The sequence below is a fragment of the Chiloscyllium plagiosum genome, unplaced genomic scaffold (assembly GCF_037043375.1).
Source record: "Chiloscyllium plagiosum isolate Xiang-an unplaced genomic scaffold, Cpla_swu_hap1 HiC_scaffold_26, whole genome shotgun sequence".
Taxonomy (NCBI): Eukaryota; Metazoa; Chordata; class Chondrichthyes; order Orectolobiformes; family Hemiscylliidae; genus Chiloscyllium; species Chiloscyllium plagiosum.
The window spans coordinates 597,047-614,782 of NW_028270164.1; the positions used below are offsets into that span (position 1 = coordinate 597,047).

The 17,736-nt window shown below is 42.7% G+C and overlaps 1 protein-coding gene across 2 annotated transcripts in view; it reads right to left on the reverse strand.

Annotated features, from left to right (window-relative positions):
* Positions 1-1,946: 1,946 nt before the first annotated feature.
* The window catches only part of LOC122564191 (voltage-gated potassium channel KCNC1-like), a 74,016-nt gene continuing 58,226 nt past the window's right edge, over positions 1,947-17,736 (reverse strand). Inside the window, exons 2-4 of one of the 2 annotated variants that reach the window (XM_043718883.2) lie at positions 12,878-13,802; positions 10,586-10,741; positions 1,947-3,038 (exon numbers count right to left, since the gene is read on the reverse strand). In XM_043718883.2, coding sequence (XP_043574818.2) covers positions 2,977-3,038; positions 10,586-10,741; positions 12,878-13,802 — 1,143 coding nt within the window. In that variant the 3' untranslated portion in view covers positions 1,947-2,976. Of the gene's footprint in view, positions 3,039-10,585; positions 10,802-12,877; positions 13,803-17,736 lie in introns of those variants that run through there. The other variant, XM_087973400.1, reaches the window with a different exon arrangement.

Here is a 17,736-nt window from a genome sequence, read left to right on the forward strand (position 1 = left end):
GTAGGCATCCTGTCTCCCCAATGTAGAGGAGACTGTATCAGGAGCAACGGATACAGCAAATGACATGTGAGGAAGTACAGGTGAAACTTTGATGGATGTGGAAGGCTCCTTTAGGGCCTTAGATAGAAGTGAGGGAGGAGGTGTGGGCGCAGGTTTTGCCGGGAGGGGAGGGTGGTTTGTTGGGAGGTGTGGACCTGATGCGGTGGTTGTGGAAAACGGATAGATGTGGGGAGGGAAATATATCTTTGGTGGTGGGGCCCATTTGTAGGTGGTTGAAATTGCGGAAGGCATGCAGATCGTGTGGCTCCTCCATCGCCACTCCCTTACCACTCGACGCCTGAAGGAAGAATGCTTCATCTACGGTCTCAGGACCCTCCAATCCCAGGGCACCAATGTGGATTTCACTATTTTCCTCATTTCCCCTCCCCTCACCTCACCTTCCAGCTCGGCACCGCCCTCATGATCTGTTCCACCTGTTCATCTTCCTTCCCACCTATCCGCTCCACCGTCCTCTCCAACCTATCACCATCATACCCCATCTCCACCCACCTATTATACTCTCAGCTACCTTCACCCCCAGCCCCACCCCTCTCCCATTTATCTCTCCACCCCCGAGTCCTCCCAACCTCATCCCTGATGAAGGGGTTTTGCCCAAAACGTCAATTCTCCTGCTCCTTGGATGCTGTCTGACCTGTTTTGCTTTTCCAGCACCACACTCTCAACTCTGATCTCCAGCATCTGCAGTCCTCACTTTTGCCTATGGAATTGTCTGCCCAAGGAAACAGTAGAGGTAGCTTCATGAAATATACCCAAAACACAGTTGGATGGATTTTTGCATGATAGGGGAATTAACAGTTATGAAGATAATACAGGAAGGAGGAGCTTGGACAATGGATAGATCAGCCATGATCTTAATGAATGGTAGAGTAGGCTCAATGGGCCCAATAGCCTACTCCTGCTTCTATTGCTATTAAACAATGAACATGGCAGATCCTCATGTTTATCATCTAACATTCATGCAGGACTTTGCGATGAGGAAGTTTACCATTCTAAAAGGAAAGGCATCTGTTCTGGTAGCACCCAGGCACCAGAGAAAGGCAGGAGGCATGAGATGAAGGTTAATCTGCCACAAACTAAATGGCTGTGAAGTCAATCAGACACTAGAAATTTTGCCATTATGCTTTTGAATGTCAGAACTGCATTGCATGTAAAAGAGTTAAAGGCAATTCATCTTTGTCTAAAGTAATTAAATTTATTGATAAAGTAAAAGAGAGTGTTGATGATGGTAGCATTTTTGAAATTTCAAGAAGTGATATCAGAGATGTTTTTTAGCAAATGAGAAGTCCTTGTAATTAAAGGAACAGTGGCAGTTTGTGTACAAATGTGGTTAACAGATACAAAGAAATTATAGTGTTTTCAGACTAGAGGGAGGTGCAGAGGCTGGATTTCTTAGGAGCCAGTAATTGGATCATTCACTTTTAATGGCTACTAATAATCTAGACTTTGACATCAGGCCTGATTTCAAAGTTTGCACATGTCGCAAACAATAAGATTTCAGGGGGATACACTGAAATGGGCAATCTTATGACAGATGAAACTTATTCAGAGAAATATGAAGTGACACATTTTATGAGGACAAATGAGGAAAAGTGACTTGAACTAAAAATATAATTTTATAGGGGTGCAGCAACAAAAAGACCTGGGCTCTCGATACAAAATTTCTGAAGGAGGAAGGACAAGTAAGAGAATGCTGGCTGATAGGACAGTGGAAACAGATTCAATTACAAATTTCAAAGGGGAATTAGACAAAACATTTGAAAAGCAAGATTTTGCATAACTGTGAAAAGCAGAATCAGATTGATTAGAGAGGTTTTCACAAGCCAAGTGTAGACATGATGGATCAAATGGTCTCTTTCTGAACTGCATCATTCTCTGATTCTGAATGCTTGAAACAAGATCCATTTTGAGACATAAAACATGAAACATTAAAGTTAACTGGAAAAGGATAATTTCTTTATTTCCATCCAAGTACAATGGTACAGCTTCATGCTCAACAACATATAAACATGACATTAAGGTGCAATGTTGTTGATTATTGCCAGAGACACAGAACACAGGACATTACAGCACATTAGAAAGGACACAGAAATGCGACTTATCAAACTTACCAACATCACAATCCCCCTGATGTAATATTAGAACATTAAGACCACTCTAGAAATACACAGTAGATTAATCAGCTTTCAAAAGAAAGGTTATTGTTTTATGTTTGGGTTGTAGTTTTTAGTTATTCTGTATGCTCTGACACACTGACTATCTCCACCATTTTCTGCATTTACCTCAGATTTATTCCATTGGCAACTTTTCACATTCTTACTGGAATCTTAGTTTTACTGTGAATGGGAGCTTGACTTAGTTCATTGCTAATAAACTTGGAACTCACGAGATGTTGTTTACTTCAAGAACTTTCGAAATGTTAATTCTGTTGATTGGTTACACCTAAAACTAAAATACAACAGACTACATAATAAGTTACTTACAGAGGTAAAATTCATACATCTTTCCTTGAACACAATATTAGATAGTAGTAGACAAATATAAAATGTGCAACAAGTAATGATAAAATAAAGATCATTTATCTATTGCTGGAATTTCAGAGATCTTTGCACATTATGATCTACATGTTAACAAATGTATATAGTACATATCTAGAAACCTATTTATATATATAATAAATATACTTACTTTTTTCCATAATACATATTTTACAGAACCACCGTACAGTCATGCTTTTACAGGATTATGTAGATATATATTACAGCCAATTTAATAGTTATGAGTATTCAATGGTTCCTAGCTTCTGATCTTCAACCCGATTGGTGCAGCCAGATTGCTGTGGTCTGGAACTTGTCATTGTTTCACTTTGGACAAAACAAGGATGTTCGCCCTTTGCTCTCCGACCTCCACTATTTACCATTAAGACAGGGTGATTACTTCTGCTTGAGTGTAGTTAACTTTGTGGACATCTTTGCAGTTCTCTGTGTCAAACAAAAATCACAAAATATAACAAAATACAACAGAGAGAACTTCCCAACTAATACTAGCACTGTACATCATCAAACATGACAGGAGATTACAATAAATTTGAAGTGAAACTGTGCGAGTGTGTGCACAATTGAAAGCAAGTGTGTGAGAAATAGTGTGTGTGAAAGCACATGAATGAGAGTATTTACTAGTGAGAGTCTGTGTGAGTCAGTATGAGAGTGAGTGAATGTGTTAAAATGTCTTAGAGTAAATGAATGTATGCATCCAAGTGAAAGTGTATGTGAGAGTCAATAGGTGCAAAAGTAAATTTGAGTGTTAGAGTGCATGTCAAACTGTGTGAAATTCTGAGTGTGTGTGTGTTTGTGTGTACATGCAAGTTTGTGTGTGCGCACACGAGTGTGTCTCTGTATGAGTATATGTGACTATGATTACTGTTTGTTTGTGACAGAACATAGAACATAGAACACTACAGTGCAGTGCAGGCTCTTCGGCCCTAGATGTTGCGCCTACCTGTGAAACCAACATGAAACCCATCTAATTTACTCTATTCCATTATCATCCTTATATTTATCCAATGACCATTTAAATGCCCTTAAAGTTGGCGAGTCTACTAGAGTTGCAGGTAAGGCATTCCACACCCTTACTACTCTCGGAGTAAAGAACCTACCTGACATCTGTCCTATATTTAACACCCCTCAATTTAAAGTTATGCCCCCTCATGCTAGCCGTCACGAACCGAGGAAAAAGGCTCTCACTGTCCACCCTATCTATTCCTCTGATCATCTTGTATGTCTCTATTAAGTCACCTCTTAATCTTCTTCTCTAATGAAAACAGCCTCAAGTCTCTCAGCCTTTCCTCATAAGACCTTCTCTCCATATCAGGTAACATCCTGGTAAATGTCCTCTGCACCATTTCCAATGCTTCCACGACCTTTTTATAATGCGGTGATCAGATCTGTATGCAGTACTCCAAGAGTTTTGCACAGTTGCAACATGACCTCATGGCTCCGAAACTCAATCCCTCTACCAATAAAAGCTAACACACTGTACATTTTCTTAACAACCCTATCAACCTGGGTGGCAACTTTCTGAGATCTATGCACATGGACACTGAGATCTCCCTGCTCATCTACACTACCAAGAATCTTACGATTAGCCCAGTACTTTGTGGGCGGCACGGTGGCACAGTGGTTAGCACTGCTGCCTCACAGCGCCTGAGACCCGGGTTCAATTCCCGCCTCAGGCGACTGACTGTGTGGAGTTTGCACGTTCTCCCCGTGTCTGCGTGGGTTTCCTCCGGGTGCTCCGGTTTCCTCCCACAGTCCAAAAGATGTGCAGGGTCAGGTGAATTGGCCATGCTAAATTGCCCGTAGTGTTAGGTAAGGGGTAAATGTAGGGGTATGGGTGGGTTTCGCTTCGGCGGGTCGGTGTGGACTTGTTGGGCCGAAGGGCCTGTTTCTACACTGTAATGTAATCTAATCTAATCTACTCTGCATTCCTCCACCTTCCAAAGTGAATCACGTTCCACTTTTCTGCATTAAACTCCATTTGCCACCTCTCAGCCCAGCTCTGCAGCTTATCTAAGTTCCTCTGTAACCTGCAACATCCTTCCACACTATCCACAACTCCAATGACTTTAGTATCAGCCGCAAATTTACTAACCCATCCTTTTACGTCCTCATCCAGGTCGTTCATAAAAATGACAAATAACAGTAGCCTCAAAACAAATTCTTGCGGTACACCACTAGCAACTGAACTCCAGGATGAACATTTCCCATCAACCACCACCCTCTGTCTTCTTTCAGCTAGCCAATTTCTGATCCAAACCACTAAATCCCCCTCAATCCCATGCCTCCTTATTTTCTGCAATAGCCTATTGTGGGGAACCCTATCAAACACTTTACTGAAATCCATATACACCACATCAACCACTTTACCCTCATCCACCTGTTTGATCACCTTCTCAAAGAACTCAATAAGGTTTGTGAGTCATGACCTACCCTTAACAAAACTGTGTTGACTATCCCTAATCAACTTATTCCTTTCCAGATGATTATAAATCCTATCTCTTTCCAACACTTTACCCACAACCGAAGTAAGACTCACTGGTCTATAATTACCAGGGTTGTCTCTACTCCCCTTCTTAGCAAGGGAACAACATTTGCTATCCTCCAGTCTTCTGGCACTATTCCTGTAAACAATGACAACATAAAAATCAAAGCCAAAGGCTCGGCAATCTCCTCCCTGGCTTCCCAGAGAATCCTAGGATAAATCCCATCCAGCCCAAAGGACTTATGTATTTTCAGACTTTCCAGAATTGCTAACACCTCCTCCTTGTGAACCTCAATCCCCTCTAGTCTAAGAGTCTGTATCTCAGTACTCTCCTTGACAACATTGTCTTTTTCCTGTGTGAATACTGACAAAAAATATTCATTTAGCACCTCTCATATTTCTTCAGACAACGTCTCACTACTGTCCTTGACAGGCCCTAATCCATCTCTCATCATTCTTTTATTCCTGATATACCTATAGAAAGCTTTAGGGTTTTCCTTGATCCTACCTGCCAAAGACTTCTCATGTCCCCTCTTGGCTCTTCTTAGCTCTGTCTTTAAGTCCTCCCTGGCTAACTTGTAACTCTCAAGCACCCTAACTGAGCAAAGGCTGATGTAGGGCTTTTGTCCGAAACATCGATTTTCCTGCTCCTTCGATGTTGCCTGACCTGCTGTGCTTTTCCAGCACCACTCTAATCTTGACTATCACCAAAGTGCTCACCTACCTCCAAATCTAACACTTGGCCCAGTTCATTATCCAATACCAAATCCAATGTGGCCTCGCCTATTGTTGGCCTGTCTACATACTGAGTCAGGAAACCCTCCTGCACACATTGGACAAAAACCGACCCATCTAAGGTACTTGAACTATCGCATTTCCAGTCAACATTAGAAAAGTTAAAGTCCTCCATAACAACTACCCTGTCTCTCTCACTCCTACCTAGAATCATCTTTGCTATACTATCCGTTACATCTCTGGAACTTTTCGGAGGTTTATAGAAAACTCCCAACAGGGTGGCTTCTCCTTTCCTGTTTCTAACCTCAGCCCATACTACCTCAGTGGACGAGTCCTCATCAAATGTTCTTTCTGCCACTGTAATACTGTTCTTGACTAACAATGCCACACCTCCCCCTTTTATACCACCTTCCCTGTTCTTATTGAAACATCTAAATCCCGAAACCTGTAACAACCATTCCTATCCCTGCTGTATCCATATCTCTGAACTGGCCACAACATCAAAATCTCAGGTACCAACCCACGCTGCAGGTTCACCCACCTTATTCCGGATGCTCCTGGTGTTGATGTGGACATACTTCAAACCACCTTCCTGCCTGCTGGTATACTTCCGCGACCTTGAAACCTTATTCATGATCTCACTACTCTCAACTTCCTGTACACTGGAGCTACAATTCCAGTTCTCAGCCCCCTGATAAATTAGTTTAAATCCTCTTGAAGGGCATTAGCAAACCTCCCCAGGATATTGATACCCCTCTGGTTCTGGTGTAGACCATCCTGTTTGTACAGGTCCGACCTACCACGGAATGACCCCCAATTATCCAAGCATCTGAATCACTCCCTCCTGCACCATCCCTGTAGCCATGTGTTCAACCGCGCTCTCTCCCTATTCCTCACCTCACTAGCATGTGGCACGGATAACAAACCAGAGATAACAACTCTGTTTGTTCTAACTCAAAGCTTCCAGCCTAGCTCCTTGAATTTCTGCCTTACATCCCCATCCCTTTTCCTACCGATGTCATTGGTGCCTATGTGGCCCACAACTTGGGGCTGCTCCCCCTCTCCCTTTAGGATGCCGAAAACATGATCTGAGACATCACAAACCCTGGCACCTGGGAGGTAACACACCAACAGTGAGTCTCTCTCGTTCCCACAGAACCTCCTATCCGTCCCCCTAACTGTGGAGTCCCCAATAACTAATGCTCTACTCCTCTCCCTCTTTCCTTTCTGAACAACAGGACAGACTCTGTGCCAGAGACCCGTACCTTATGGCTTACCCTTAACAGTTTCCAAAACGGTATACTTGTTGTTGAGGAGAACGGCCACCGGGGATCCCTGCACTGTCTGCCCGTTCCCTTTTCATCCCCTGAACTGTAACCCAACTACCTTCTTCCTGTACCTGAGGTGTGACTACCTCCCAGTCACTCCTCTCAATTACCCCCTCCGCCTTCCGAATGATCCAAAGGTTATCCAGCTCCAGCACCAGTTCCTTAATGCAATCTCCGAGGAGCTGGAGTTGGGTGCACTTCCCGCTGATGAAGTCAGCAGGGACACTAGTGGTGACCATTGCCTCCCACAATCTGCAGGAAGAGCATTCAACTGTCCTAACATCCATTCCAACTGTTCTGAATTCCCAAAGAGACTACTGAAAAAAAAAACTAGTAACCTTACCAAGCTGGCACACAGAACCTTTTTTTTGGTTAGAGGAGGAGGATGGGTGGGAGACACTATCTGAGTAGTGTTTAGAGTAAAGCAAACGCCCAAACATATAATCTCACTTACTCAGCTATCCCGTGTTGGCTCCTGCTCTGCATGCACTCTGCCTATTCACGAGGTAAGCCTTTTATATGATTAGTTTACCTTCCCGACAGCCCCCTTGGTCCTTGCTCTCACTGCACCCATTACAAAAATGTGATTGTGAGGGCCTGTGATAGTTCGTGAGTGAGTATATAGATTGAGTGTGAAATTGATGGAAGTCTTAGCAGAGACAATGTTTCTATTCTAAACAGTTCTGATGAAGAGTCATGGGACATAAAATGCTAACTCTGCTTTCTCTCCACAGATGCTGCCAAACTTGATGAGTTTCTCCAGCAATTTCTGTTTTTGTCTCTGATTTCCAGCATTTTCAGTTCTTTGTTTTTTTTTGATGTGAGTGCTGCCCACTTTGCTGGAGAACTGTTGGGAGTCCCGTGTTGCCTCTGTCAAAGGGGCCTATTGCTTTAAATGCCAATCGTGCACTCAGCTGGGCAGCAGCAGGTCTTCTAATACATGCAATTCCCACTCCCACTGAGCATTGATCAACAGCACCAGTGCGTATGGTGGCTGCTATGGTAATGCACTTACCTGAAGCTCAGGGGCACTGAGGATCCCAGACCACAATTGAGTGAAGGCAGGAGGGACTTGTATCTCAAAGAGCCACCTATGTCCCCGTGCTTTCCATTTTGATTGTGCACTGAGTGCATTTTATTTAGGGAACCCCTCAGGATCCCAGAAGCAAACTCAACAGGGTTTATGTTTATGGTTATCACACAGTGAGCCCCCTGCCCACCACTGGTGAATACTGATTGCACGTTAGAAACAAAAACAGAAATTGCTGGAGAAGTTAAGCAGGTCTGGCAGCATCTGTGGATAAAAAAAAGTTAACATTACATGTCCTTCTTCAGAACTGTTCAGAACAGAAACATTATGGGTGTAGGTTTGCTCGCTAAGCTGTAAGTTTGATATCCAGGCGTTTCATTACCTGGCTAGGTAACATCATCAGTGGCGACCTCCAAGTGAAGCGAAGCTGTTGTCTCCTGCTTTCTATTTATATGTTTGTCCCGGATGGGGTTCTTGGGGTTTGTGGTGATGTCACTTCCTGTTTGTTTTCTGAGGGGTTGATAGATGGTATCTAGATCTATGTGTTTGTTTATGGCGTTGTGGTGGAGTGCCAGGCCTCGAGGAATTCTCTAGCATGTCTTTGCTTAGCCTGTCCCAGGATAGATGTGTTGTCCCTGTCGAAATGGTGGTTTTTTTCCCTCCACGTGTAGGGCTACGAGGGAGAGAGGGTCGTGTCTTTTTGTGGCTAGCTGGTGTTCGTGTATCCTGGTGGCTAACTTTCTTCCTGTTTGTCCTACATAGTGTTTGTGGCAGTCCTTGCATGGAATTTTGTAGTCGACGTTGGTTTTGTCCATGGATTGTTATGGGTCTTTTAAGTTTGTTAGTTTTTGTTTGAGAGTGTTGGTGGGTTTGTGTGCTACTAGGATTCCGAGGGGTCTTAGTAGTCTGGCTGTCATTTCTGAAACTTCTTTGATGTATGGTAAGGTGGTTAGGGTTTCTGGCTGCGTTTGGTTTGTTCTTGAGGAATCTGCGCACTGTATTTTTTGAGTATCCGTTCTTCTTGAATACGTTGTATAGGTGGTTCTCCTCTGTTTTCCGAAGTTCGTCTATGCTGCAGTGTGAGGTGGCTCATTGGAATAGTGTTCTGATACCGCTTCGTTTGTGTATGTTGGGATGGTTGCTGGTGTAGTTAAGTATTTGGTCAGTGTTTGTCAGTTTTCTGTATACGCAGGTTTGTAATTCTCCATTGTCCTTTCTTTCGACTGTGACGTCCAGGAATGCGAGTTTGTTGTCGGTTTCTTCCTCCTTGGTGAACTTTATGACTGTGAGGGTGTTGTTGATGATGTTAAATGTCTCTTCTATCTTGTTTCGTTTTGTGATGACAAAAGTGTCATTTACGTAGCGGAACCAGATTTTTGGTTTGATGGTTGATAGGGCTGTTTGTTCTAGTCTTTGCATTACTGCTTCTGCTATGAATCCTGATAACGGAGATCCCATGGGTGTGCCATTGGTTTGTTTGTAGATTATGTTGTTGAAGGTGAAGTGGGTGGTGAGGCACAGGTCGACTAGCTTCATGATGTTTTCGTTGGTAATGTGATTGGTGGTGGTTGGGGTGTGTGTGATGGTCTCTTCTAAAAGTATGGTAAGTGTTTTCTTTGCCAGATTGACATTTATGGAGGTGAACCACCATTTCGACTGGGACAACATATCTATCCTGGGACAGGCTAAGCAAAGACATGCCAGAGAATTCCTAGAGGCCTGGCACTCCAACCACAACGCCATAAACAAACACATAGATCGAGATACCATCTATCAACCCCTCAGAAAATGAACAGGAAATGACATCACCACAAACCCCAGGAACCCCATCCAGGACAAACATATAAATAGAAAGCAGGAGACAACAGCTTCGCTTCACTTGGAGATCGCCACTGATGATGTTACCTAGCCAGGTAATGAAACGTCTGGATATCAAACCTACAGCTCAGCGAGCAAACTGACACTCTAAACCTCAACCTGAGCTACAAACCTTCACGGACCTTGCAAAAAACAGTAACATTATCTTTGCTAATACTCCCATCAACTTTGTTAAACACCTGATACTCATACACAATCTATCTTAGTCACTACAGTACTCTCACAGACACTCACAATCACACACAAACACGCACTCTCATTCATACTTCTGGTCATTAATTGTTCACATTAAGGGCTCAATTGGGAGTGGTTTGTATAGGCTGTCCATAGGCCTCCCAATCACAAATTTAATCAAGCCAAAAGTATGAAGGTACGTAATTAAGTATCCATTCCACCACCATCTAACTAACTTCAGAGAAAGGCATTAAATTCCATCCTGAGAATAGGACCCAAATTTCACATGTGAAAGCCAAGAGGACAATAAACTGTTGCCCTTTCCTTTGGATTGTTAACTCACCAGCTGTCAATAAGAAACAGGTTGTCCCTTTCTTGTTTTTGTCCCTCATACTGGAGCATCTGAGCACCTGACTCTCATCGGCTGTCAATGGTTGGTTCAGTGCAGCATTTTCCTCATCAGATTGGGCCATGTTTGCTTCACCATTCTGTTTTGAGTCTTGGAACAGAGAGAATTTCTGCTCAGTATCTTGTAAACGTCACTGCAACATCACTTTTTCTTTGTCCCAGAAAAAAAAAAGTTTACAAGAAAGGAAGTTGTGAAATGAGAAGACAAGAGACAGCCAGGACATGCATGCACTGCCACATGTGTCATGATACATGTGTTGTTCATGTTCTGACTTCACAAGAACTATTTCGGCAGTTTTCAAACACAACTTCATTATAATGTTGAAAAATGTGTTGCTGGTAAAGCGCAGCAGGTCAGGCAGCATCCAAGGAGCAGGAGAATCGACGTTTCAGGCAAGCCCTTCTTCAGGAATCGGGCTTATGCCCGAAACGTCGATTCTCCTGCTCCTTGGATGCTGCCTGACCTGCTGCGCTTTTCCAGCAACACATTTTTCAGCTCTGATCTCCAGCATCTGCAGTCCTCACTTTCTCCTTTCATTACAATGTCCTCAGCTTAGAATCTTAGAGGCATAGGATTCTCCAGCACAGCAGGAAACAGCTGAGACCACTATCTTTGTACCATTATTTGAAAGCATTCTCCGATTATTCCCAATCTCTATTTCCCATTGTCCTAAAAAAAATCTTCCCTTCTCAATATTTATCCAAATTGCCTTGAAACATTATTCTGGAGTCTGCTTCCACTGTCTTTTCAGGCAGCTTATTGCAGATCACAACAACTCTCCTGACAATATAAATGTTTTCCTCATGTTGGTTGTTCTTGTTGCCTATCAGTTTAAAGCTATATCCTAATGGTTAACAACTCTGCTGCCTAGGGTAACAATTTATTCTTATTTATTCTCATACAACTCTTTGTAAATGTCATACCTCTTTCAGATCTCTCCATAGTTTCTTTTGCTGTGAGGAGCACAATCCAGCTTCTGAAAACTCCCTACATAACTGAAATTCCTCATCCTGCAAACCATTCTGGCAATTTTCTTTCTGCTGTTCCATTGAATTTATTTCTTATTTTCCCACTTTTACTAATTTCAATGTCTCTGTTAATTCTCTCTCTATTGCTCTTTCTCGAGAGTTTTGAGAAGATTTGTAGCTCAGGTTGAAGTTCTGGATATAGGTTTGCTCGCTGAGCTGGAAGGTTTATTTTCAGATGTTTTGTCACCGTACTAGGTAACATTATCAGTGAACCTCCAGATGAAGCACTGGTGGCATGTCCCGCTTTCTATTTATGTGTTTAGGTTTAGATTAGATTACTTACAGTGTGGAAACAGGCCCTTCGGCCCAACAAGTCCACACCGACCCTCCGAAGAGCAGCCCACCCATTCCCCTACATTTACCCCTTCACCCAACACTACGGGCAATTTAGCGTGGCCAACTCACCTGACCTGCACATTTTTGGACTGTGGGAGGAAACCGGAGCACCCGGAGGAAACCCACACAGACACGGGGAGAATGTGCAAACTCCACAGACAGTTGCCTGAGGCGGGAATTGAACCCAGGTCTCTGGCGCTGTGAGGCAACAGTGCTAACCACTGTGCCACCGTGCCGCCCAAGTTTCCTTGGGTTGGTGATGTCATTTCCTGTGGTGATTTCATTTCTGGTTCTTTTTCTCAGAGTTTGTTAAATGGGATCCAAGTCAATGTGTTTGTTGATAGAGTTCCGGTTGGAATGCCATGTTTCTAGGAAATCTAACCACATAAATAGAAAACGGGCTATGCCACCAGTGTTTCATCCGGAGGTTCACTGATGATGTCACCTAGTATGATGATGAAACATCTGAAAACAAACTTTGCAACTCAGCGAGCAAATCTACATCCATTGCTCTTTATGTCTCTAATTCTGCTGATTTCCTGCTCTGGTGTTCACTATTTCCTTCTGCATGCTTTTCTTTCACTTCCTTCTTTCTTTTATTGATTAAGGGCATCACTTTCAGGCATTTGTTTTTGTTCTGCTGTTAGCAGTTCTCATCTCCAGCATTTTGCAGCATCAAATCAATAGCATGACATCAAAGGACTCCAGCAATTTGTGGGCCAACAGGAGACTGTGCACAGAGTACCAAACCCTCACAACACCTCAAACTGGAAGTGTAAAGCTCCCAATGGTAGGACACAATAATAAGACAGCAATGGTGCTCACACATAATCTCTGAAATACAACAGGTTTAAACTCCTACCTGAGTTCTTTCTCTCTCTTATCTCCTCAGCAGCAATTTGATTGCTGTCACTCTGTGGGCTGTTGCATGAAGAGTTCAAGTCTGAATTGCAAAGGCCTGTAGTCTTGGCATGCGTCCCACAGGGAAAGTGCTTCCTGCGTTTCTTGGGGAGTTTTTGTTTGGCCATTGCCAGTGAGTAATACATTCCAAAGTTATTGACAATGACTGGCACTGGCATCGCAATAGTAAGCACACCAGCCAGGGCGCATAATGCTCCCACCAGCATACCCGACCAAGTCTGGGGGTACATGTCACCATAGCCAAGTGTAGTCATGGTGACTACTGCCCACCAGAAGCCAATGGGGATATTCTTGAAATGAGTGGGGCTCACAGTGTTAGGGTTTTCACCAAGTCTCTCTGCATAGTAGATCATTGTGGCAAAGATTAGAATTCCCAGTGCAAGGAAGATGATGAGCAGGAGGAACTCATTGGTGCTGGCTCTCAAGGTGTGTCCCAACACCCTCAATCCCACAAAATGCCGGGTAAGCTTGAAGATCCGCAGAATCCGAACAAACCTGACAACCCGGAGGAAGCCCAGAACATCCCTTGCTGCCTTGGAGGTCAATCCACGAAGTGCCAGCTCCAGATAGAAGGGCAGAATAGCCACAAAGTCAATGACATTCAGCATATTCTTAACAAATAGCAGCTTATTAGGGCAGAAGGAAATGCGGACCATAAACTCCAAAGTGAACCACATGACACACACGCCTTCCACATACATGAGGGCGGGCTCTGTCTCTATCTCATACACACTTACTATCTGAGTGCTGTTCCCCACCACTGTATATTCTGTCAAGTTAATGATCTTGTTGAAAGCCTCATGTGTCTCGAGGCAAAAGGTGGTGATTGATAAGAGGATGAAAAAGAGGGATACAAACGCGATAAACTGCAAGAGAAAAAGAATGCAGGTCAAAGATCAACAGTGTTAGAATCAGAACTACAGAACTACAATAATGAATGTAAAACAATAGAAATGCAGGAATCAGTTGCAGACTGCCAACTAGGGCACTTTAATATAACAAAGAAACCTGTAACGGGGAAAGTGTCCATGGACTTTGGGAGCAGTGAGTTTAATAACTTCAAATGTTTCCTCAGACCCCTACTTGTAATCGTCTGATGCTGACCATATCAGTTACAAAAACAAATTGTCCATTGGAATATTGACCAGCTAATTAAGCTCTTTCAATTCATATCAGGGATTTGATCCCATTCAGGGTGGTAAATGGGTAAAATCCAATCACTGAGCATCCACTATCAGTTCAGTCCAGTCACATCATTGGTTTTCTCATCTGCTTTTCTAATATATCAATTACAAACCTTCTTGAGGACTAAAAGATTGTCAGCTGAAATATTTCAAGCAGTACTTGTTTAAATTCCTCTGGGTATTGACTAGAAATTGATCTGGACTCACCACATAAACACAATGGTTACAAGAGCAGATCAGAGGCTAAGAATACTGTGGTACATGACTCACCTCCTGACTCCCCAAAGCCCATCCATTATCTACAAAGTGTGTGACAGAATACTCCCCATTTTCCTGAACAGGGGCAGCTCCAACAACACTCAAGAAGCTTGACACCATCCAGGGCAAAGCAGCCTACTTGATTGGCACCAAATCCACAAGCGTCCACTCCCTCCACCACCAACACTCAGTAGCAGCAGTGTGTACTATCTACAAGATGCACTGCGGTAATTCACCAAAGATCCTTATACAGCACCTTCCAAACCTATCATCACTTCCATCTAGAAGGACAAGGGCAGCAGATACATTGGGGCAGCACCACCTCCAAGTTCTCCTCCAAGACACTCAGCATCCTGAACTGGAAATATATAGCTGTTTTTTCACTGTTGCTGTGCCAAAATCCTGGAATTCCCTCCTAATAGTGTTTTGGGTCCACCTACAACAAATGGGCTGCAGCAGTTCAAGAAGGCAGCTCACCACCCCCTTCTCAAGGACAACTGTGGATATACAATAAATGCTTGTCCATTCAGTGACATCCACATCCAAGGAGAAAATTTTTAAAATTCTCCTGGATACAGGAGAACATGATATATAAAACATGGTATATAAATCCAAGCATCATGCAACTTTGACTAGCAGTGAGGATGAAGTGGGGCAGTGGTATGGTGGTAATGCCACTGGACCGGTCATCCAAGTGCTCAAGCTAACATTTTACAGACATGGGTTCATGGAATGTAATGCATAGCTGGTGGAATTTCATTTCAAATAATAAATCTGGAACTAAAATTTAGCCTAATGGTGACTATGTAACCACTGTTGATTACCATAAAAACTTATCTGATTCACTTTTGTCCTTCAGGGAAGGCAATCGCCCATTCTCTCCCTGGCTTATAAGATTGATTGTGAATATCCAAGCAATTGTATCTAACTGCGACAAAATCTAAATAAACAAATAAGATATTATTAACCATAGCTGGAATGCTTGCGTTGTTGGGGTTTTGTGCAATAATGGAATGCAATTTTGTTGTAAACTAGATTAATTTTTAATATTTAAGTCACTGCCTACCTATCATCATATATTTTAATGTGGTTGTCAATCTACAGGCAATTTTCTTTTCATATCTTCATGGGTTCTGTTGTTTCTGATTGATGAGTTTCTGATTGAACTACATCACTTTCAAACAATGTAAAATTCTATCATTTGGTCACTATTTCTGAAATGATTAATTAACTTTCTTATTGCAGAAACTCAGTCTAAAATCATCTTTTCCTTACATGGTTCCTCAACATACTGCTCCAGAAAGCCATCACATACATTTGAGGGATTAGTATTTCAAAGAATAGGATCAACTGGGTTTAACCAGTTTCTACTGAAATCTCCTATGTTTCCTGTATCTTCATCAGGTGGTTGTGGAGCAGAATCATACGACACAGAATCTATAGCAACAGGATTGCAATGTCATGGAATGTAATTTTAGACAAATTTAGCTCAAACAAATGTAGCTCACACAGATTCATCTTTTACAGTGATCACATGAGTTTCAGTTCCTTTGAATGTAAATCCCAGAACGTTGTTAAAGTTACATTCTCAAGATAGATTTTAACAATAGGTGCCATCTCAGCTCAGATATTGCACTGAAGGTGTGAAGTTAAAGCCTGTGTCCCAATGTTAGGTCAGACTGATTCTATTTCTAAAGTGGGATTTACAGAATTTTACATGGATTTATGCAGTTTTTGAGCAAAATAAAATGTAATTCTGCAAATACAAATTCACCCCACAAGCTTTTACACACATACACACAAACTGCATAAATCCATGTAAAATTCTATATTTCCCACTTTAGAATTAGAATCAGTCTGACCTAACATTGGGACACAGACAGACTTTAACTTCACACCTTCAATGTATTGTCTGAGCTGAGATGGCATCTATTGTTAAAATCTATCTTGAGAATGTAACTTTAACAACATTCCTGGATTTACATATGAAGGAACTGAAACTCACATGATCAACCTCCAATTACAGGGAACGTGCCTATGTGAGGACTGCAGAGTCCCAATGTCCAACAAAGACCCAAATCTAGCTGTTGACACTCCAGAACTCTGGAAGGTTGAGCCAATAGGATATAAAGCATGATAATGAAGTAAGTTTTACGGTATCTAAAAGACAGGGAGCACTGTTATTTGAGAGCTCAGAAGGTGGTCATTCCCACTCTTTGTGAATCTCCTCAGACTCAGGTATGGGATCATGCTCAGGGCCAAAAGCAGGATCAGTTAAAAACAAGGGTGGGAATTCTGAAATAGGAATACTGCTCAGCCAGGAGCTGGAGAAGAACATTGATGACAAACTTATAGGGACACAAAGTCTTAGGTCACCTCAAGGTTATCAGCACTAGAATACAGGAGGCGAGAATGAATAAGAGTTTGAGTAGGAGATGAATTGAGGGAGAGTTGGGTGAGGCAGAGTTATAGGAGATGGAAAAAGGAGGCTTTTAATAGGGAGTCAAGTTTCTGCCCAAACAATTGTTTAACATAAACCCCAAACCTTTCTAATCTCTTCAGTTATTTCACAATTCCATTCAAAGCAAAATTCTGCAGATGCCATTAATAGAACATAGATAGAACATAGAACAGTACAGCACAGAACAGGCCCTTCGGCCCACGATGTTGTGCCGAACATTTGTCCTAGCTTAAGCACCCATCCATGTACCTATCCAATTGCCGCTTAAAGGTCACCAATGATTCTGACTCTACCACTCCCACAGGCAGCGCACCACTCTCTGGGTAAAGAACCCACCCCTGACATCTCCCCTATACCTTCCACCCTTCACCTTAAATTTATGTCCCCTTGTAACACTCTGTTGTACCCGGGGAAAAAGTTTCTGACTGTCTACTCTATCTATTCCTCTGATCATCTTATAAACCTCTATCAAGTCACCCCTCATCCTTCGCCGTTCCAATGAGAAAAGGCCTAGCACTCTCAACCTAACCTCATATGACCTATTCTCCATTCCAGGCAACATCCGGGTAAATCTTCTCTGCACCCTCTCCAAAGCTTCCACATCTTTCCTAAAGTGAGGCGACCAGAACTGCACACAGTACTCCAAATGTGGCCAAACCAAGGTCCTGTACAGCTGCAACATCACTTCACGACTCTTGAATTCAATCCCTCTGCTAATGAACGCTAATACACCATAGGCCTTCTTACAAGCTCTATCCACCTGAGTGGCAACTTTCAAAGATCTATGAACATAGAGCCTAAGATCCCTCTGCTCCTCCACCTTACTAAGAACCCTACCGTTAACCCTGTACTCTGCATTCTTATTTATCCTTCCAAAATGGACAACCATTTAATCTG